The sequence below is a fragment of the Benincasa hispida genome, chromosome 3 (genome assembly GCF_027475165.1).
Source record: "Benincasa hispida cultivar pf3 chromosome 3, pf3_genome.v1.1, whole genome shotgun sequence".
NCBI lineage: Eukaryota > Viridiplantae > Streptophyta > Magnoliopsida > Cucurbitales > Cucurbitaceae > Benincasa > Benincasa hispida.
Window position 1 is genome coordinate 49863544 of NC_143480.1, and position 22362 is coordinate 49885905.

A 22362-nucleotide genomic window follows, 5' to 3' on the forward strand; every position below is an offset into this window, starting at 1 on the left:
TAATAAAAAAGTGTGATCCATTTGAGAAGTAGATGGTGAACAGTTCGATTGTCTTTGAAAACTACGTTATCGTTACAGTTATGGTATTGTTACAACATAAGAACCACAAAATCTATCACATTTACCATTCTTGTTTGACCCTAAAAGATTATGGTAACGATAACAGTAAATATGACAAATTCATATTTTCTAGAGTATGTTTATAATTAAGTCCTATATAGTTTTCTTATTCAAAAGAAATAGAACATGGGGGAATACTTGGGGATATTTTTGTAGGGTAAACTAAAGTTTATTGAGAAAATAAAAATCTATCAACTTTTTCATAAAAAAGCTCTCTAATCTTTTGCTTGCATTACCCAACCTTTTTTCATATTATTTTTTTCTTTTATCACTCTTGTTCTAGTTCTAACTCCCTTTTTTGCTCTTTTTTGAATTCATTTGACGTCTGAAAAAACTTTATTTGTTGTCATCAAGCGTCACAGATTACCAAAAGAAGATGGAATGAATCTTGTTAGTCGTCATTGGAGGTTAAATATAGGGAAGGGAAGGATTGTTGTTATCAGAGATAAAATATAGACGAGAGGGAGTCTTAGAAGGGGAAATAAAATGATGGTTGAGAACGAGAGAAACATGAGAAAATAAAATAATAAAAATTAAAATTAAAAAGGAAACTTACTTGAAAAACGATCAAATTACATTTTTAGTCCAATTTTTTAAATTAATTTATCAAATAATCCAATAATTGGGGGAAGGTAAAGCAGGTGGTGAGGCAACAAAAAAACAGATGAGAAAACAGAGATAGTGAGAGAAAAGCCCTAGGAAGAAGAGCATCGAAATCATCGAAGAAGAAAGGCACGTGCGAGAGGAGGGTAGACACGTGCCAATCCCAGGGCTAAAAAAAAAAAAAAAAAAAAAAAAAAAAAACCCTTCATTTTCATTGTTCAAGACCTTCTTCTCCTTCAACTGCCTAACCGAAAAAGACTGGCTCTTAATACCACAAAGCCCTTTTCTTCTCTTACTCACTTCTTAAGAACTATCGCCACTTCTTTTATCTCAAACCCCAAAACACAACGCCTCGTTTCTGTCGATCTCTTCGATGCTAGATTGATTCCTCCTCTTCATTTCTTTTAAGACAGATCCTTCTTCCGCATCTTTCCTCCGGGGATCTCACGCCTTTCCCAGCCAATTTCGGGTAATTTTCTTAAACAATCAAGTCATTTTTCTGGGAGTCTTGGCTTCGATTTCGATTCATGCATTCATCAATCTAACTGGGTTGATTCTGTTTGTTTGATTGGGAAATGGGGTTGTTTCGGATTTGGGATTTGTTCAATTCCTCCCATACTTAGCTGAATGATCAATTTGGTTGGTTTTCGAAGCGTAGGGTTCTGTTTCTAATGCTCTCTGCATTCTTTTTTCCCCTCTGCTTTCAGATTTATAATTCCGGAGGCAATATATTGTGTTTGTTTGAGATCTCATTGGTGGGTTTTCTGTTTTTTAGCTGAAAATTAATTCGTGTGCGATTTGGAGAAGGGAATGGCGTCTATTTCTACTCCTCCAGCTTGGTTCTCTAGTTCTTCGGCATCTGATCTTCTTCGAAGCTCGAGTAATGGCGTTAGTGGTATTCCTTTGAGGGCACTGGGGAGAGCGAGATTCAACCCAAGAAGGAAGGATATGTCAGTAAGTGCTAAGTTAAGGAAGGGGAAAAAACACGAGTATCCATGGCCGGATGATGCGGATCAGAATGTTAAGGGTGGAGTTCTAACTCATCTCTCACATTTCAAGCCTTTGAAAGAGAAGCAGAAGCCCGTTACTCTTGATTTTGAAAAACCACTTGTTCTTCTTGAGAAGAAGATTATCGATGTTAGTATTTCCTTTTACTGATCTTTGTTGCTTCTTCTAGTGGGATCTCTGTCATCTTCTTTGGCAATGATTGTCTTTTCATTCTGGATACAGGTGCGGAAAATGGCTCATGAAACTGGTCTAGACTTCAGTGATCAGATTATTTCCTTAGAAAATAAATATCAACAGGTTTGTTAATGTTCTTACTATTCAAAGAATTCTTATTCGAATAAGTGTTGAAAATAATTCTTTTTCACATGATGAATTTGATTACTTCTCGTGGCTGGCTTCAGGCTTTAAAGGACTTGTACACTCATTTGACTCCTATACAACGTGTCAATATAGCTCGGCATCCTAACAGGCCAACTTTCCTTGATCACGTGTTCAATATCACTGAGAAGGTTTGGTGCTCTTTATACTGTGATGAATGTGATATTGAAAGATTTGGATTGTGGATTTGCTCATGTTAATGCAAGAAATATTTTTTACATCTCTGCCTTACAGTTTGTTGAGCTCCATGGAGATCGATCAGGGTATGATGATCCTGCCATTGTTACTGGTATAGGAACCATAGATGGGAGAAGGTACATGTTCATGGGTCATCAAAAGGGGAGAAACACAAAAGAAAATATTCAGCGTAATTTTGGAATGCCTACACCACACGGGTATGTTGAGTCATAGAGACCCATGGTGTTATACACTATATATAATAGTACAGGAGTTTTGAAGTAGAAAAGAAATATGAATTAATGCTAGTCGATTGCTAACTTGTTGGAGAATTTGAAGTTTGGGTATTGGATATTTAGTCCTGATTATAAGTTTTGCTTACTTCCGAACAGTTATCGGAAGGCACTTCGCATGATGTACTATGCAGATCACCACGGGTTCCCAATTGTTACTTTCATTGATACACCAGGTGCTTTTGCCGACCTCAAATCTGAGGAACTGGGTCAAGTATGTGACAAAGTATTCTTTTATCTTAGAAGCTCTTCTTTTATCTGGAGAACTGATTTGCTTCATTCATTTGCAGGGTGAAGCTATTGCTCATAATTTGAGGACTATGTTTGGTCTCAAGGTACCAATAATTTCAATTGTCATTGGAGAAGGTGGTTCTGGTGGTGCCCTGGCGATCGGTTGTGCTAATAAGTTGCTAATGCTCGAGAATGCAGTTTTCTATGTCGCGAGGTGCATTTCATGCCTAGTGTTTTAGTAAATTAAGACAACTTCACTATGATATCTAGTAAATTTCTGGGTTACCATTTATTGATGACCAGTAAATCTTAAAATTTGTTATGCATGCTGATCACTTTTTCTCCTTCTGTTCTTTTGTCTAATCTTAATACTAGTCCCGAAGCCTGTGCTGCAATCTTGTGGAAGAGTGCAAAAGCTTCCCCAAAGGTTTTTATACATTCAACGCTTAGTGTCCTCTTTTGAAGGTTTATACGAGTTTATTTATTTATTTATTATTCTTTATTTATTTATTTGCAGGCAGCAGAGAAGCTAAAAATTACTGCATCGGAGTTGTGCAGATTACAAATTGCCGATGGCATAATCCCAGTAATGATGCTTTCCTTGACATATCTTGTTATTGCATTGCATATTCTTTTCTTGTCTACTCTATCCTGAATTCAGGACCATTTGTAACCTCTTAGAAATGAGTACAGGTGAAAGTAAAACATTTAATGCTATTCAAACGTTTCTAAAGTTAATTTGTTTTTCTTTTAGTTTCTTCCTCTCCACCACAATAACTGCAACTCTAAATTGAATGGCTTTTCTATAACTTCCTTGAGCCTTTAATTTAGGCTTTCCTCTTGCATCCTATTGTTTTGATAAAATGTTATATGTTGTATGTTTCTTTTTTCTTTTCTTGTTTTTGAAGAAACTTAACTCGTAACATTTTTCAACCATCATTGTGCATTGAATTAACTTTGAATCGATGCTTCTCAGTAACTTCTTTTAGCTTCAGGTTGAGGTTCCCTTTGTATATTTCATTGTTTTGATGAAAATTGGTCTGTGTTTTTTTTCCCCTTTTTCTTTTTAAAGATTATTTTGTATCTCCAATAATTTCAAGCATGGTTGTTCACAGGAACCTTTGGGCGGCGCACATGCAGATCCTACTTGGACCTCGCAACAAATAAAATTTGCGATAAATGAGACCATGGATGTAGGTCCTTGAATTCTTCTAAAACAATGAAACCTGCTCATGGTAGCCTATACATTAATGAGGTTTTTTGCACGTCATTTCAGGAGCTTTTGATGATGGACACGGAAAAACTATTAAAGCATCGAATGCTGAAATTCCGTAAAATTGGTGGGTTTCAAGAAGGCATTCCAATTGACCCAAAGAGGAAAGTCAACATGAAAAAGAAGGAAGAACCAATAGTTGGGAAGACCTCAGTTCAGGAACTAGAAAGTAAGGTGGAAAAAGTGAAACAACAAATATTGAAAGCCAAGGAATCCTCCTCCACTGGGCATTCAGATTTGGATCTTAATAAAATGATTGAAAAATTAAAGAAAGAAGTTGATTTTGAATTTTCTGCGGCAGTAAAGGCCATGGGACTAAAGGACAGACTTGCCACGCTGCGAGAAGAGTTTTCGAAAGCAAAATCTCAAGACCAACTTATCCATCCAGCATTGAAAGAAAAAATTGAGAAGCTTAGAGATGAATTCAACCGGGGGTTGGCTAAAGCTCCTAACTACGAGAAACTGAAGAACAAACTTGACATGTTAAAGGACTTGTCTCAATCCAAGGCTCTCTCAGTGAGGGATGTTAAGGAGGCCTCATTGAAGCAGGAAATCAACAAAAAATTTGCAGAGGTTCTGAGTCGACCCGATGTACAAGAGAAATATGAATTGCTGAGGGCTGAAATCGAAAATTCAGGGGCATCTACGTACAAGGATTTAGACCCTGAACTGCAAAATAAAATTGATAAAGTAAAGAAGGAAATGCAAGGGGAGTTGGTAAATGCCCTCAACTCCTTGGGTTTAGATGTTGAGGTATTAACATCAAAAGCACAGGTCCTTAGCGAGAAGTCTTCATTATCACTATTCAAACCAAAGATAGAAATGTTAAATGAGGAAATTAATCAGGGAATTGAAAGTGTTGCAAGCAGAACAGATTTAAAAGATATGATTGAATTACTGAAACTGGAGGTAGCTAAGGCTGGAAAGACACCAGATGCAACCTCAAAAAATAGAATTTGGTCTCTGGAGCAACAAATAAAGGAGAAGCTTGCTGCTGCATTGGAATCTTCAGACTTGAAGAAGAAACATGAAAAACTGAGGGAGGAGATATTAGCAACTGCAGAATCAGGGTTTGATCGTACAGAAGGTGATAGTTCGGTGTACGGTGATGCCAGAATTCAGATGAATTCGGGTGCTGAACATACCTTCGCTTAATGTGAGTTTTTCAATCTTTTTTACCACATTAAAGGAACACGCACACATTTTGATGCAGAGAAGTACATAGTAACTTGAATGGCTTGGTGCATCAAAATCTTTATTTAAAAAAAAAAAAAAAACCTACTCTTTCCCTTTTCTTCATGTTCTGATCAACATTGAAAAATACAATTATCTCAATAGTTGTGACATTTTCTTAACCTTGAGGTTGAGGAGGTACGTAGAATATGGATGATGGAACAGCTCTTTGCCAGTGGATGCAAAATGAGTTAGTTGAAGAGTTTTACTTATTAACTTTTCAAATTTTTGCAGTGCGTTTATCACCAGTATGCATGACCAGGACCATGTTTAAGAAGAAAAAGTTTGGTGTAACTGGAAATTAGTTAGAGCTTCCACAATGGCCAGAAAACCAAGTTAGCCGTTTCCGCTTCTAACCTGAATACGGCATCGCATGATTTTGATAGGTTACAAGATTTAGCATGAACAGGAGCAGGAAGGACACGGCAGAGCTATATTTTCATTTCTCCTGTTCTCAGGGATATTTCTTTTCTAAATTAGGTCTCTTGAATTTTAAGTTATTTATCTGGCTTCTGGTTTTGTTGTTGCTGTGTTTCTTATTTTAACATTAATAGATCCGAATAGCTTTGTATAGATTGCAAGAGTGTCTTGGAGGCTAATAATGCTTGTCAGACTTTTTAAAATGATACATTTTCCCACTTTTGATGATTGATCATGATTGTTTAGAAACTAAACATCCTGGTTGGAACATGGAATTTGGACCAAAGGGTTTAATGGTCTGTTCCAAATGCAATACTAGCAGCTTCTCTTTTAATTGCCTTTGAGGTATGCTGGTTTACAGTCTACTTGGGCTCAAACAAGCAGGTCAGCTCAGCCATACTTGATAGTTCTCTCTTTTCGACTTGTTTCATTTCATTTCATCTCTCTCATCTATGAGATAATTCTCTTGTATCTTGGAATGTGTCATATTTTACCCTTTTAACTGTACTAAAGCGTTGTCTCGTCCGGTTTAGAAATATACTCTTGACTAAAAGGTTATATCTTCAACCCTAGATATCGTTGAACTAAAAAAAAAATCTACTAGTTCAACAAAACTCTACTTTTAGAAGATTTTGCAACCATCTTTTCAGTATTCTTTACGTGATTTCAAAAGTTGTCGTTCTTGCTTATCCTTTGCAATCTTTATGCAATTTCAGCAATGCACTTTGGCAAATATCATATCTTTGCTGAATTTCTCAATGCTTAAGGGGAGATGATTGATAGTAGATTTTCACTCACAAATGTCATTTTTGTAATTCTTGTATTATAGTTTGGTATTTGTTGTAGCTTGCTCTTTACTAAACTATATATAAAATAATAATAATAATAATAATGTATTTTGTCATTTAAAAATATCTCTATACCTTCCAAACATGCAATTTACTTATTTGGGGAGTAGAAATTCTTTAGAATTTTGGATGAATTTGAGACTTGAAATGAAATGGCAATGATTTAGAGTATAACCTTTTGAAAGTATAAAAAATTATATCACTATATAAATAATTATGTCACTATCAATTATTATTGTTATAAGTGATTTTGGATTGTATGGCATAATCGACAAAAGATAAGAACATAAGTAACCTGACTAAAAAAATGACAAGATTTCGGCCAACAATAGCACCCTAAGACCATAATGGGTCTAGGAGAGGTTGAGGTCAAGGCTAACAAAATACTTAACAAGGACATGCATCCTAATAGTATCACCCTAAGGCGAAAATGGACCGAGGGGAGAGGTCGAGCCTGAGCTTGAGCCTTGCAAAATGGCCAATAAGTCATGCCCTATCGTATGTCCGAAGATAAAGGGTTATCCTAATGTACCTCCTCTGTGGATGATACCTATGTCATCATATAAATACAACATTATAACTCACGATAAAGTATGTCAACTTTCATTCTCAGAATCCTAAAACTCTAGCACTCTTCCACCCTCTGACTTAAGTACCTCACGTAAATTTCTTCTAAATATATTTAACATTGTTGTCATAATTTTTTTTCTTGGACGAATTTTGACATCAACAGTGGTTATTATTGCTATTATTTTAACAATAACATCACCAAACGTTTACTAACTGTTACTTCAACAAAGTATTGAGAAGCACTTTGATCAATGATCTTATTCAGTAAATTATTACTGTATCGAATTATTGTCTTTGTTACAAAAAGTATCGTGCAAGATAAAATTTCTGTATCAAACTACTGTCTTGAATCCAACTTTGAAACTACATTTTCTTCTCTACCGAATAACTTGGTTTGGAGTTGGCCCATTTTGCCAATAGTTAATTATTATGTAAAAAATGTAACATGCCACGTAATGTGTCATACCCAATTTAGTTCAAGTAGCTAGGTTTAAAACTAAATAGTATTTGAAGGACCAGGTTGACTTGTAATTTTTAGAATTAAATGTACAATTTTCATAAATTATTTGCTTACTAAAAATGATACTTATAAGTTAACAATAAAGGAGCTGCATTTTTAATAATTAAGCTTTGATATATAAGTCTTCTCTTCCATTTTTTTAGTGGTTGGTGTAATAACTTAACACGGGTTTGATTATTAAGTACTTTAGTATATTTGTTGTGGGACCAAAAAATACACACAAACAAAAAGGAAAGAGACTCCCTTAGCTTATATTATCTATATTTATCAATATTTGTTTTAGTTTTTCATCCCCGACTTAAGTGTGTGACAGTCAATTTGAGTATAACTCAATGAATAAGATGCCAATTATTATTGCGTTCTAAAGGTCATTGTTTTTTTTTTTTTTTTTTAAGAAAACAATAGTAAAGTTGTATCAGGTCATTTGCCTTACTCGACTGTATGTTTTCCCGACGGTGATGTCCATTGTTTAATACTCTAATTTTTTTGATTTCCCTTTGCTTTTTTTATTACTCATCGCACATGCATAGTTTCAATGTCGGTTCCCAAACCAAAACAACTCGATCTTCCTATTATTGAATTAAAAAAAGTTGTATTGACGCTGCGATTCAAATTTTGTTTGTTGCAAGGATTTTATCAATATCGTGTGATCACATGCTAAATAAATTTTAGTTATTTCTTTTTTCTTGTTCAATGAGCAGGAGTTGAGATTTAGTTTGTTCTCAAAAATTATAAATTGAATGATGATACTACTTTTGTGGAACAGGACTATAAAATTATATACATTTAGTTATAAAAGTTTTAGATGTTGGTGCAATGTTATCGGTGGAATATTTTTTTTTTTTTAACTTGTTATTTTTCGCCAAATTAATTTCATTTAAAACATCCCATCTAAATATTATATATACCATCGACCAACCGATTAGATGTTCAAATCTTCTATTCCTACTTAAAATTAAAAGGATTCTCTAGAAAATAAAAATAAATAATCAAGAGCTAAATCCAAAATGAATACTTACAATTACGATCATATGAATGGTCACAAATGACCTATTTAACATGGATATTTACAAAATTACTGTAATCTGAAAAGAAACTTACAAGTTTAGTTATTTCCATTTGAGTGAAATGTGTACTTATTGTATGCGTTTTATCAATAAAAATAAATCCAACAACTTTTTCTTGTCAAGATATTAGATTTCTTGTACCTTGCCTTCACTCGTATAAAGCTAAAATGTAAAATTTCTTTAGTTTGACACCCCAATAAAATCTATATAACCTGGATTGTTTTCCGACATGGAAAAATAAATATAAATATTTATAAATATAACAAAATGTCGTTATTTATTAGTTAGATACGAATATACATCAATAGATGATAATAGACTATCAGTGTTCATCATTAATACATTGTAATATTTTGTTACATTTAAAAATATTTTAAGCAATTTTGTCATTTAAAACAATTGTCCATATAAATTTTGTCCAAGTAAGCACAATTAAATTGATATCTAATATGTGTTAATGAGAAAGAAATATGTGGTTTGAATTCTCAATTTTATTATACTAAAAAAATATAGGCAGATTTTAGATATTTTCATAAAGAAAATATAGAGCTATTTTAGCTGGTAAAAAAATAAAGTATGTTTATGTGAGCAAGTATCGTATTTACCTATTTATCTTTTACATGATTAAAATTCCTCGACCTGCAACATCTCGAGGTGGATTTATTCAGTCACATAGTTTGGGCTCCTAGCTTGAAGGCAATTGTCGTTATCCTGCAAACAACACCGCCTTCATCAAGTCTTATTGCATCAAGCCGCGGTATTTATTTCACTCAAGATTGGGTCTCTTTACAGGTGTTCTACCAGTGGCTTCTGGTGGTATTCCTTCCATATATTCTATATATTGTAGAGTTCTCTACCTTGTCAATTCAATTTCCAATTCTTGGTCATTGAGATTCGTGGGCAATACCGATTGATATTTTAAGGATAGATATTACCTCTCTTTTTCCTTGTTCAACTAAATTGAAATGGTTGAAGTTTTTCTATTTGGAATCGTATTAGGTCTAATTCCTATTACTCTGGCTGGATTATTCGTGACCGCATATTTACAATACAGACGGATTGGGGGACTTAGATCACAAATATCATGGTTACTAGTACAGTCGAATGCCAATTGAGATATATTCGCTTTTACCCATGATTTTAAAATTTTAAACCCACTAATCGATATTTCGTGCTTTAGTTATTCAAACAACAATATTATGTTAGATTTATAGTACAAATCAGTTGAGCTATACTTACTTTGACCGTTAATCAAATATTTTTAGTTTAATAAAGTTTGGAGGATCTAATCTTCGACTTTATAGGAGGTGATACGATTCTCATATAAACTCGGTTTTATTGGAAAATTTAACCTTACTTTTTAGGAAAAATGTTACAACTTTAATATTTTGGTAAAAGAAAATCATAACAAAAATTGTGTTAAACATTTGTGGCTGGTTAATTATTATTATAAAAAACAATTCAAAATACAACATAAAATGGAATAAAAAAATAAAATCGTCAAAAGTGAGCATAGGTCAATCATAATTGATGCATCAATCTTTTTTGGAGATCGGAAGTTCAATCTCCAATCCTGAACTAAAAAATTAACATCAAATGATTACCTAAATGTAATACTTTACCATCCAACGACTTGAATTGGTATCGAGTTGTGAATGAAAATTTAATATTTTAATTATGGAGATGGAAAAAGGAAAAAGAAGGAAAGAAAAGAAAAAAGAAAAATCATTTAATACCTAAATTATAATCGTAGCTTCTCAACCTCCTTAATTTTTTGATTTGGTAGCTGCGAGTCCTTCATCTTTTTGCACCCACGTTTCTTCCCCTCTCTCTTCCCCGTGACATTGATTATTAACTATCATCTCCTCTCTTCCTTCTCCTCTCTATTTCTTTCTTTCTTTCTCTCTTTCTTTCTTAGGGTTTCGAATGCGACTTCCAGTTCGCGGGTGAGGCCAATTATGTAGGTTTCTCCTTCTTCTCCTTCTTCTTCTCCTTCGATTTTTCATGCCTCTGTTTCAGCTCACAATCTTCTTTCAACTACGCCCTGGTGGATTTCTGATTTCCCTCGTCTTCTTTTCTGCTACTTCCATCTTCAACCCTGCTGCTGCTGGATCCTAGTTTCCGCAGCGATTGCTACTCGATTGCAATTGCCTCCCCAGGTTTGATTCTTTCTTTTCTCTTTTTTCGTTTTGTACGACTTTTTATTCTTTTATTCTTGCGTTCTTTTATGTTTTATTGCCTTCTTTTTTCTTCTCCCGTTGCTTATTTGCTCTCAATTTGCAGAATCGAAGCATCGGGAGTATGGGATTTTGCTTCCTTTCAGGTTGTTTTATTAGCTAGGGTTGTGGGTTTTGTTATACGAGTAATGCGGTTCATATTTCTACTTGAGATACCGGTAGTTGTAATGGTTTTAATTTTGTTTTGTTTTGGGGGTTCTTTTGGATTTGTAGGGTTGTGGCAATTATTGGGTTACTAGTGAACTTCACGACTTTCCCGTGTTTGAGGAATTGTGAGGTTTGGAGTAAATGGTGCTTGGTGGACGTTGAATGATTGTTTCCATGGACTTAAATGCCTCGCCGGTGCCTGAAGAGGATGAAGAGACGTTCGAGAGGCATGAAGAGGTGTATAGTGCTCCAGAGGAACATATACAGACTGCTGTCAGTATAGCACGGCGTGTATGTGTGTTTCTGCCTTGTATTTTCTTTCTTTCTTTCTTCTTCTTCCTCTTTTTGTTTTTTTTCTTCCGTATGAAACAGAAATTTTCATTATTGAGAATGATGGTACAAACGAAGGAAAATTTGTGCGAACATTCTGTTTTTACTTCCTATTTGTTCTTTCTTTCTACGACACCTCATTAGAAATATATACACGGAGTAGCGGATAGAGATAAATTTGTTGATTTTCTATGCTCTTTCTAGTAAGATTTGATATTCGAAGATACCAGCTCTCGTTAAGAAAAATGCAAGAATATAGCGGTGAAAAAAGAAGAAGAAGATATTTTTGGACACTTGGAAGAGGAAACTTTGTCTTTTTGTGAGTGCACTAGTATATTGTACTTGCATGAACTCAAGAAATATTCATGCATACACATTGATACCTGGATGTGCGGTACAGCTTGATTGTGCATCTATTCATTTGTGTTAGGAGCGAGAAGAAAGAAAAAGGCGGTTGAAAAGAGATCGCTCTCTCGAGAGACCGGTGCATGAATACCATCAACCTGCACGGGATCAGTTTTACCCTTCTAAAAACCAGAAATCTGATAGAAACAGACTTCCACCAGGTGAGGCTCTTTGTCTTTGGATTTCACCTTTTTCCTTCTTTTACTCATGCTTTAAAGATTTACGAAGGTTACGGTTCCTATGCATGTACCTATTTGTAAATATCTCAATTTTCAACTGATCAAATAAGAGGAGGTTCACAAAAGGATTACGGTTCCATTTATTTATTTTTTCTAGATCTTTTTCGTTTTAATATTTGAGTTGAGACTTTAAGTTGAGTGCTCATGCTAAAACATGGATCATGTCAAGCAAACATTCCTGTCAAGAAACTTTCTTTTCTATGCTTTATGCAGCAACCATTTTTTTACCTCTCTTTTACCTGTAGGTTGGTTGGATTGCCCTGCATTTGGTCAAGAAATTTGTTGCCTGATTCCTTCCAAGGTTCCTCTGGGCGAATCCTTCAATGATTGTATAACACCTGGTAAAAGATACTCATTTAAGCAAGTGATCCATCAGCAGAGAGTCTGGGGAAGAAAAGTAAGTCTCTGTTTTCTCAGCTTCCCCAAACACATGCACACACAAAAAAAAAATACACCAGAGAAAGAGACAAGAACTGCAATTTTATTTTATTTTATTATTATTATTATTTTCTTTTTTGATAAAGGGACGTAGCTTGTTAATCTTTAGTCTATCTTCCAGTCCATTAATAAGAATAAAGTATTCATGAAAAATAGTAACATAAAGAAGACAAAAGAAATCTATATGGCCAGTTGTTCTTATGCATAAGGAGAACCAAATGACAAAATATGGTAATGAAGGATTTGTTATTCTTTTTCATTTTACCAAGTTTAAATAACAGATTATTTTGAACTAAAATTTCAGCTTGGTTTGGTGATTGATTTGACAAATTCTTATCGTTATTATACAACATCAGATTTGAATAAAGAGGGTATCAAGTATGTCAAGGTGAGTTTTGGAATATGGCATGCTATCTTAATTGTACATTCTATTTGTAGGGATTAAACTTTACTAATTTTCCGTGATCTTTGTTCTTTTTGGGGGAAGATTCCTTGCAAGGGGAGGGATTCTGTACCTGACAACAAGTCTGTCAATATGTTCGTTTATGAGGTTTGTACCATTTTTTTTTTGCACACACACAGATGCTTTTGTCATTTTCTTAGAAGTGCTTTCATACATAAGATTTTGAGTGGAATGGATTAGCTTTTATTTAATCTTTTTTTCTTGGAATATTGGTTACAACGTGAAATAAGGAACTGAACAATATCAATACTTGTTTCTGTTGTATTACTGTCTAGCTACCGCACCAAATTTCTATCTCAGTGTCCACCAATTTCCTTAGTAAGTAGCATCTATGTCCTGGCAATGACCATTAGGTCTTAGAATACCTTATCCACTGCATCTGTTTGATTTGGAAAAAAAGGTATGTTGGTATGTGGCGTCCACACAGTTTCATGTGTTATTTATTTATTTATTTTTTCAGGTCATTCAGTTCCTTTCTCGTCAGAAACACTCAAAGAAGTATATTCTTGTCCATTGTACACATGGCCATAATCGCACTGGATATATGATCATAAATTATCTTGTGCGTGCACTGTCCATTTCTGTTACCCAGGTTAGTTAGTATACCGGTAAAATGGTTCAAGTGTCATGATTGCTTTTTAAATTTGCTCTCTTCGTCTCATTGACTCATCTCTCATTTGCTACCCCTTGAGAGGGGGTGTTGGGTTATCCTCATTGTACAGGCTCTTAAAATGTTTTCTGATGCACGCCCTCCTGGAATTTACAAGCCAGACTACGTTGATGCATTATATGCCTTTTACCATGAAAGAAAACCTGAAGCTGTTGTTTGTCCACCCACGCCTGAGTGGAAGAGATCTTCAGAACTTGATCTTAATGGCGAAGCAGTTCCAGATGATGACGATGATGGAGGTCCTGCTGCTCCTTTGAATGTATGCAATATTTAAGGAGTACTCATTCTTATCAATAATTGAAATTTCTTCATATTAATGGAGCCGATACCTAAGAAGTGTACACAATCGTATATAAGTTTCTCTAGTTGGTGATGAGTATATGGAGTTTTGTGCTTAATTATCTTTTCAAGTAAAAATGAAATCATATTTTCTGGATATGAAAAAATGATGATTTATTAGGAATTTGTATCTAGAGTACCCTAATTAGGATCCAAAACTTGTATAGTTCATAGATTTGCAAAATTCCTATGAAGACTTCTATTACTCTCTCACTAAATTTCCGATGGCATAGCCTTAGATGGATAGAGTCACAAGACATTTACCCTTTTTTCTTTAATATGACAGAGGAAATGGTTGTAATTGAAGAGTACCATTTGAAACTTTTGCCCTGTTTTTCACCTTTTCATTGGAACAAAGTTCCTTTTGGCACGTGAGTGTGAATCATAAATTTAGCCTCTCTGTAGGTGGGTGGAAATGGAATCCTGGGTCTTGTGGTACATGTGTGGGCTAGTCCCTTGGTTTTTTTTTCCCCTGACTGAACCCCTATACAAGATCAGAATCCAATTGTTTAGGTAGCAGTTGTGAAGGAAACTAGCTTTAAAGGCTAAAAGCAAAAGAAAGGAAAGGTCTTTTTGCCTCAAGCCTCCAGGGATCTAAATCTTTTTCTGACCCACTACTTTGAATAGTTAGATTGCAAATGGAATCCACCCAGGAGGCCACTTCGTTCCGTTTCTTTTTGTTAATTCTGGCATTAGGCTCCATCCCACTCATCTATACACTTGCACTCAGTGTGCTAGTTCATGGAAAGATCAGACCTTAGACATGGTGCATTGCCTTCCCATGTCCCAAGCTATGACTAATATGGTACTCTATATAGTCTTTCTTGAACTCTCTCTGGCAAGGAAATCAGAAGAGAACGTTCATCACATTTGTAGGTTTGGAGACAAAATCTTTTTCTAGATAGAGAACAGAGGGTTTTGTTATGGTACAAAGGGGGAGGACCAATTCAGATCTATGGGTCTGATAGAGAATCTAGATTCTGTTTTATATTTTTAGATTTACTGAGTTAAGTGAATATGTATGTGTTTGGTAGGTAATCTGGGTTCTATTTTGGATACTATTTTTGGATTTTGTGATCTGAACAATGCACATTCTATAAAAACAACATTTTTATATTTTTAGTGTATCCAGAATTATATTAAAAAGGATAAAAAAATGTTAATAAATATAGTATTTCATGTCGTAGACTCAACTCATTTTTTAAGAAATCAAAATATGTTTGTGGTAATGTATTACAAATTATATGAAACAAAATAATATTTATACAAGATTTTTAACATGAAATATGTTCATAAATTAATTAATATTAGTTGATAGTCAACCTAATATTAATTGGGTAACTACAACTAGTTTTATGGTTTATAAATGCGTTATCAAATACATTTCGAGTAATTGTTTAAATTAGAATTCAATTTTTGAATACATTAGCAAACATATATCTATAAACATGAAATACAACTATGTTTCTATTGAATCTCTTGTTTTCAAATTTATGCTTTCAAATTCCCTATCAAACATGCCCCTAATTAATGTTTGGATTTAGCTTATTTGAATTTTTCTTGAAGAATTATTATTATTTTTTGGTTTTCTTCCAGGAAAATCATGATGATGGTGCTCAAGTGATGACAAATGATGATATTTTGGGTGATGAGATACCTGAGGACCAAGAACGTGCTTTGAAGCAATTTTGCTATCAAATGCTTAAATTGAATGCTGGAGTATGCTCTCTAAGCCTTTTCCTTTATCTTTCCCCATCTTCTTCTATGCCTGCAAATATCAGACTATGGCTAAGATAATCCTTGGTTTCACGTCTTCCTTCATTGAACCTAAGACAGAAGACTGCGGTGGATAATTTCATGTGGTGCTGTTTTTTTCCCTTCTTACTAGACGATCATGCAATTTTCACTTGAACCATCTATTTACAAAGTTGCAATAAAAGATATAGGGACATGTTCTATTTTTATTTTTATAACCATTTTTTATTAATTCAAAAAAGGTTAAATTACAAGTTTAGTCCTTGAACTTTGAAGTTTGTGTCTATTTTATACTTAAAGTTCAAAAGTGTTTAATAGATCTCTTAACATTCAATTTTGTGTCTAATTGGTCCCTAGCAAATTCAAAATCTTAAAAATTAATAAATATATTAGATATAAATTTGAATTTTGTCTAATGGAGTCCTAAACTTTCAATTTTTTGTCTGGTAGATTTGTGAATTTCAATAAATTTGTAAGCTCGAAGACTAAATTTATAATTTTGAAAGTTCATGCACCAAATAGATACAAGCCTCAAAGTTCGGTGACTAAATTTGTAATTTATGCTATAAAATTATCTTTTGGTTGGATTGTTGGTCATTTGTATTATTTTCTGCAACTCATATTTAAAAATCATATTTTTACCGACTTTTGTAATGATCCCCACTTATATTGTGTTGAGGATTTTTAATTTGGAAGCAGTTGGGTTATTTGTTGGCAAGCATGGAATATATTTTACGTTGATATAATTTTTTTTGTTGTTCTATTCAATTCTTATCTACGTCATTGAGAAATGAGTATGATGTTCATATCCGATTTTTCAAATAGGACAATGAAATTTTTTCTCTTTGAACTTATTGCTGAAGCCAACATGCATGAGTTTATGCAACAATATTTCATCAAAAACTGTAGTTGGAATGTATCCACAGGATATATTTATGTAATTGAAGCACTTGCATGTTTAGATTGCTGATGCATAGCCCACTTTTTGTGTTGGTTGCACTTGATGTAATATTTTAACTATTTTATTTTACAGACAAGAGCAAATTTGCAATTTCCAGGGTCGCATCCAGTGTCTCTTAACAGGTCTGTTACATAAAATTTCCTTATTCTTCATTTATGTGATTTTCCTAAATTAATTAATTAATTAATCTCACTTCTAGATGCCTTTGTTCTTCTTGCGCCATTCTCTGCATTGTGAGTCAGAATCCCTTTTTAGCAATTAGCTTTGTGCAAGTATTTTTTTTAAATTGGAAAATTAATTTATTCTAATTTTGTTATTAAATTTAATAGTTACTACAAAGTACGATGAAGCAATTATACTTGAAAATCAATAGATATGCTTCATAGCATCTAGAAACCCCTGTTGCATATTTATGATCGAGGGCTGGTGCATGCCTCGGTCATGTAGAAACGTTTGATATTTTTGGCAACTGTTGTGATCTTCTTTGTTTGCTAGTGTGATTTGGGACATTTTTGAAAAAGTTTTTCTGCATGCACTTGTTTGGTACAATTGCTGCTGCTTTACGATGGAGAAGGTGCTTTTCATGATAAAGGGAAGTGTTGTTTGTGGCACCCCCTCCCCACACCCACCCCTTTATGGGAAGTGTTATTTTATTCTCAACGATATTGAACACAGAACTTCTAGAGTTATATAAGAGATTTAGAAGCATTCTCTCATGTTTTTAAAATATGCCACTGCCTTTTATTCTTTTTTGCATTTAAATCATGGAAATCCGACCCTGTTTCTTGCCTCACACTCGGTCTCTTTTGGTAATGCAAATTCTTCTTATCCTGAAAAATTTATCCAACGAATCCATTGATCAATCATTTGTACACTGCCATTAATTATATGGTCCTATTTAGTTTTCTATTTAAATTTAGCCTCATGATATTGAGTTCTATTTTATTTTATGGCATGCAGAGACAATCTTCAACTGCTAAGGCAACGCTATTATTATGCCACATGGAAAGCTGATGGAACAAGATATATGATGCTAATTACCATGGATGGATGCTACTTGATTGACAGGGGTTTTAAATTTCGAAGAGTCCAAATGAGATTTCCATACAGAAACGCAAATGATGTATGTTAGCCCGATCCTTCACTGGAGATCTTATTTTATTTATTTATTATATATATTTTTTATAATTGTATCTGCATTCAATCTGATAAACACTGTTCATTTTTGCTTGAAGGGCCAAGTTGAGAAGATTCACCACTATACACTACTTGATGGAGAAATGATAATTGATACTATGCCAGACTCGCAGAAGCAAGAGAGAAGATATCTTATATATGATATGATGACAATTAATCAAGTTCCAGTCATTGAGGTTTGATTTATATATTTGTTAACGATGAAAGTGCTCCTCATGGAGGAACCTTGTGTGTGTGTGTTTTAAAAGGGAGGAAACCTTATGTTCTTTATGTAGTTTTTAACTGCAAAAGTTGCTTAAACTCAATTGGCATGCATATATATGTGTGTATATATATGTTTGTTTGTACCTTGGGTTTTTGCCACCTCTATTTGCATTGCACAACTTCCAAGACTAATGTGATTACAAACTTTGACGCCGGATTCTCCAGTTCAAATCTTGCTAAATAATCAATTTGGAGGCGTTGGTTCCTTTGCTCTCGATGATGTTTTCTTGTGTTTGTTTGTCGTCGTTCTTTCACACTAATAAGATAACTTCTCTGACGAAAAGTTCTGTTATAATCTGATTAGTGTTGGGAATTGGGCCTTGGGAATTAGTCTGCTACATAAGCTACCATCTTGTTGAAAAGGTGTTTTTGCCCATAGGTTAAAAAATCTTTTAGTTCCTAGTTTTGTGGTAGGCTGATCATTTCCTTCCTGCATTATTCTGACCTGAGTTTAGAATGTGTCATACTCTATAAATATCTCTCATTCATGTACGCAACTATGCACCTGTTGCTACAATTCAAGATGCACCTGGTAATATGTATTTAAGAAATGTTTAATTGACCGTGTTTATAAACTTCCATCTTGACTGTTTGGTTAAGGCCAAGGGTCTTAATTTATTTTTTTTTATTTTTAATATATATTTTTTTAAATTTTAACTAATTAATTAATTTTTTATTTACTCCCCCCCTCCCATACTGTGCAATTAATTGTGCATATATCTTTTAGTGGTAAGTTATTTCCTTTTTATAGCTCTAATAGCTTGCCATTGTTGTAGCGTCCTTTCTACGAACGGTGGAAGATGCTTGAGAAAGAAGTGATTGAACCTCGCAATTATGAGCGCCAGAATATTTACCAAAGCAGGAACCCTCATTATAGATATGACCTAGAGCCATTCAGGGTTTGTATCCATACTTTTCTTGTTATTCCTTTTCTTCTGGATGTGGCTATTTGATTCAACATAAATAAATAATAAATATTCATTAGGTGAGGAGAAAAGATTTTTGGTTGCTCTCTACAGTTACCAAACTTTTGAAGGAGTTCATACCGAGGCTTTCACATGATGCCGACGGTCTAATATTTCAGGTAGTTGAATTTTTAGTATTTAAAATATGAACCGATGTCTTTTTCATTTTTGGTAGGATTTGAACTCTTTTTTAATTCCAGGAATCTTGTTTTCTCCTTGCAAAGTGAAGCAATTGCATTAATAGCCCAAGGAACTAATAGAAATTGTCTCAGATATACAGTCATAGTATAATTATTAATTACCCATAAGGAAATATGGTAGTATTATTTCTCAAAGTTTATGAGTCTATAATCTCTTGTAAGTTTGTAACATCTCTATTTAATAACATTGTTTCTCTCTGCTTCTTAAATATTTCATTTTACACTCATGTCTTTTGTTTGGGGCTGGGATTGGGAAGGTTTGTTTTATATTGAAACAATCCATTTATACCCTTAAACTTTTCAAGTTGACTCTATTAAAATCCTATGCTTTTCATAAGTAAATTAATTTTCTCTGACTAGTGATTCATAACTGTTTATATTTGATTTCTCTCTAAAATTAACTCAGAATTATCTAAATAACATTATTCTTTTTCCCAAATCCTACCAAAGTAGCATGAAAAACTATCACGTAGTTATTTTTGAATAGGTAACAAAATTGAGGAAGAGGATGAAAGATGCTCATATTAATGACATTTGCTAAGCAATTCCATCATTTTTCTCTAATATTGTGTTTATCTCTTTATTTGAAGAGGTCTTAGACATGTGGAAGTTATGCATTAATGATTTTGAAACAAAATACTAATGGTAATGGAAGTCTCTGATTTTACTTGTTACTATTATTAGTGTAGAATTTAATTGTTTTAACTTGGAAACTTGGGTGTATAAATTGATATTTTCGCTACTTTTTATTCAGAAATTTGTTACATCGTTGGGTTGAAATGGTTTTTCATTTTTCTTTTCTAGGGGTGGGATGATGCTTATGTTCCTCGAACTCATGAGGGTCTTTTAAAGTGGAAATATCCAGAAATGAACTCAGTTGACTTCCTATTCGAGGTTGTGAGTAATTTCTTTAGCATTTAATTTAATTGTTGCTGCTGAAGTTGACGCTGAAGTAATTTGAAGTTATTGTGTGGACAGTTGGGTGAAGATGATTCTCAGGTTCTTATTTTGTTTGAACGAGGAAAGAGGAAGACCATGGAAGGAAATAGGGTTAAATTCAAAGGTTGATGCAAATAGTTTCTCTTACTTTGTATTCTCAAGTTCTCTTTTCATTATTATCATTTAAATCATTTTTAATGATCTATACGGTTATTTGCAACTTAAATAAGCACTTGCCACAAATTGTTCAGAACTCCAAAATTTGTGTGAAGAAAGTTTTATCTTGATTGTCAAAGACCTGGGGGATAATTTTAAATTATTTGTGAGGTTCATTTATCATTTTATCTTTGTTTTCAAAATTGAAGAGTTGTATTGAGAAGTTTACAAGGGAGTGTCTAACCTGCCTTTTAAGTTGAACCTGCTGGACTAGATCATGAAGCAAATTCTTCTATTAACTCGAGAACCTTTCTTCTTACACCGGATGTTGGCTCAATGTTTCAACTCAATCTAATGACTAAAAAACTATCTTCAATTAAATTCACGAATCCACACTTGTACTCATTTATCTTTTTATAGATTCTACTGGGTTATGTATCTGAATGTTGTCTGGCCGACTTCTGGGGCTTTGATGACCACAAGCTCTTGCATATGTGGCTAATTCTGGCTGGCAACTATCTATCTTTCTCAAGATTTCATAAAGTATGCCAAGATTCCAGGATAACCGGCAGTTCATTGGTTTAAAATCCTTGGATTTGTTGAATGAGATTCTACTTTAGACCGCAAATAGTGCAAAATCGAATAATAGTCTCCAGCTCCAAATCTGCTGATAAGGTTGAAGAAGTTTTGGAAAACAAGGAGAAGCTGACCTGGTCTTTATAAATTCTTTATAGAAATGTGAACCATCTCAAAATAATGTATTAAAATCTTTTGTTTTTGAGAGACACGAGTAAATTGACATCTTTTTTTGTTTCATTCATGTGTTCGATAGACTGGGGAGGATATAGTTATTCATTGTATATTAATTTCAAGTCTTATTTTGAAACTTTTGCAGATGGCGATCCCTCCTTTTATTCAGGAAAGATTGTTGAGTGCTCTTGGGATTCTGACGAGCAAGTATGGGTGTGCATGCGCATCAGGACAGACAAAACAACGCCTAATGATTTCAATACTTATAAAAAGGTTCATTTCCTGCCAATTTGACATGAAGTTTTGCTGATAATTTGAAACCTGCATCAATTAATATTTCTTGATATTTGAAATAGGTCATGCGGAGCATTAGAGACAATATCACAGAGGAGGATTTGTTGAAAGAGATTCATGAGATCATACGCTTGCCCATGTATGCAGATAGGATAAGGAATGATAGTAAAGCGGCCCAACATACGAATTCAACACGACGGAGGTGATAGCTAGATGGTGCACAAATACAGAAATTGGGCAGTATTAGTCGGTAATGTTCGGATGAGATGATGCTCAAAAAAGGGTTCCTACATGTGTCTTGCTTGTTCCATCTCCGTTGGCATCTTCATTTATGAGTCTCTCCATGGTAGAGTTGTGCATATATGTTATTTAAAGGGTGACCAAGATGTCCGCCATTAGCAGCTTCTCCTTTGTGCTATCCATTAGTGTGTGCAAGAGCTGGTGAGTTGTGTGATCCAGTGATTGCACTTGATAGATGTCTTCTTCAATTAGGGCTTTGAAAATCCATTTCTTCTAGTTTTCCAGGTGAAGAGGTGTAGGATTAGGATCATCATGTATATTAGTATTATTTTTATTTTGGTTATTTAGCAATTGCTAAGCAGCAACTCGAAGGCAGTCATTTTAAGTAAATCTGAGCCAAGTTTTTATAGCAAGGTTTTACATTTTACTGTTGTGAATAGCCTTTACTTAATGAACGTCTCTTCTTTCTTTCTGTTTTGTCCTCTGTTTTCCCTTTACCATATTTTGAACTTGTTCTTGAGCTGAGAGATAAGTTTCAATTCCTGGATATTGTTCAATGGCTTTGTTTGCTTTGTTTGCCTTTTCTATCCAGAAAATAATCAGAAAATGGGGTTTATAAGTGGGTTTTAAAA

General features: G+C 33.9%; 2 protein-coding genes across 3 annotated transcripts; both read left to right on the forward strand.

Annotated features, from left to right (window-relative positions):
- Nucleotides 1–720: 720 nt before the first annotated feature.
- On the forward strand, nt 721–5966 carry CAC3 (acetyl Co-enzyme a carboxylase carboxyltransferase alpha subunit). 2 transcript variants are annotated; one of them, XM_039026130.2, is made up of 12 exons: nt 721–1192; nt 1499–1860; nt 1954–2028; nt 2133–2240; nt 2344–2504; nt 2679–2793; nt 2870–3024; nt 3186–3237; nt 3328–3396; nt 3926–4003; nt 4087–5239; nt 5551–5966. In XM_039026130.2, the coding sequence occupies exons 2-11, from the start codon at nt 1534–1536 to the stop codon at nt 5236–5238; spliced, it is 2292 nt and encodes a 763-aa protein (XP_038882058.1). In that variant the 5' UTR covers nt 721–1192; nt 1499–1533; the 3' UTR covers nt 5239; nt 5551–5966. The 2 variants fall into 2 exon arrangements, with proteins under 2 accessions (XP_038882058.1, XP_038882059.1); XM_039026131.2 differs by having other exon boundaries at nt 767–1192; nt 1431–1860.
- A 4534-nt stretch (nt 5967–10500) lies between these two features.
- Nucleotides 10501–22207, forward strand: LOC120073197 (mRNA capping enzyme family protein). The gene is made up of 19 exons (XM_039025879.2): nt 10501–10900; nt 11025–11064; nt 11192–11416; nt 11886–12021; nt 12345–12496; nt 12842–12925; nt 13025–13087; nt 13461–13592; nt 13723–13929; nt 15606–15728; nt 16798–16847; nt 17686–17848; nt 17961–18098; nt 18963–19085; nt 19172–19270; nt 20156–20245; nt 20330–20414; nt 21342–21469; nt 21553–22207. The coding sequence occupies exons 3-19, from the start codon at nt 11288–11290 to the stop codon at nt 21694–21696; spliced, it is 2046 nt and encodes a 681-aa protein (XP_038881807.1). The 5' UTR covers nt 10501–10900; nt 11025–11064; nt 11192–11287; the 3' UTR covers nt 21697–22207.
- The last annotated feature ends 155 nt before the right edge of the window (nt 22208–22362 follow it).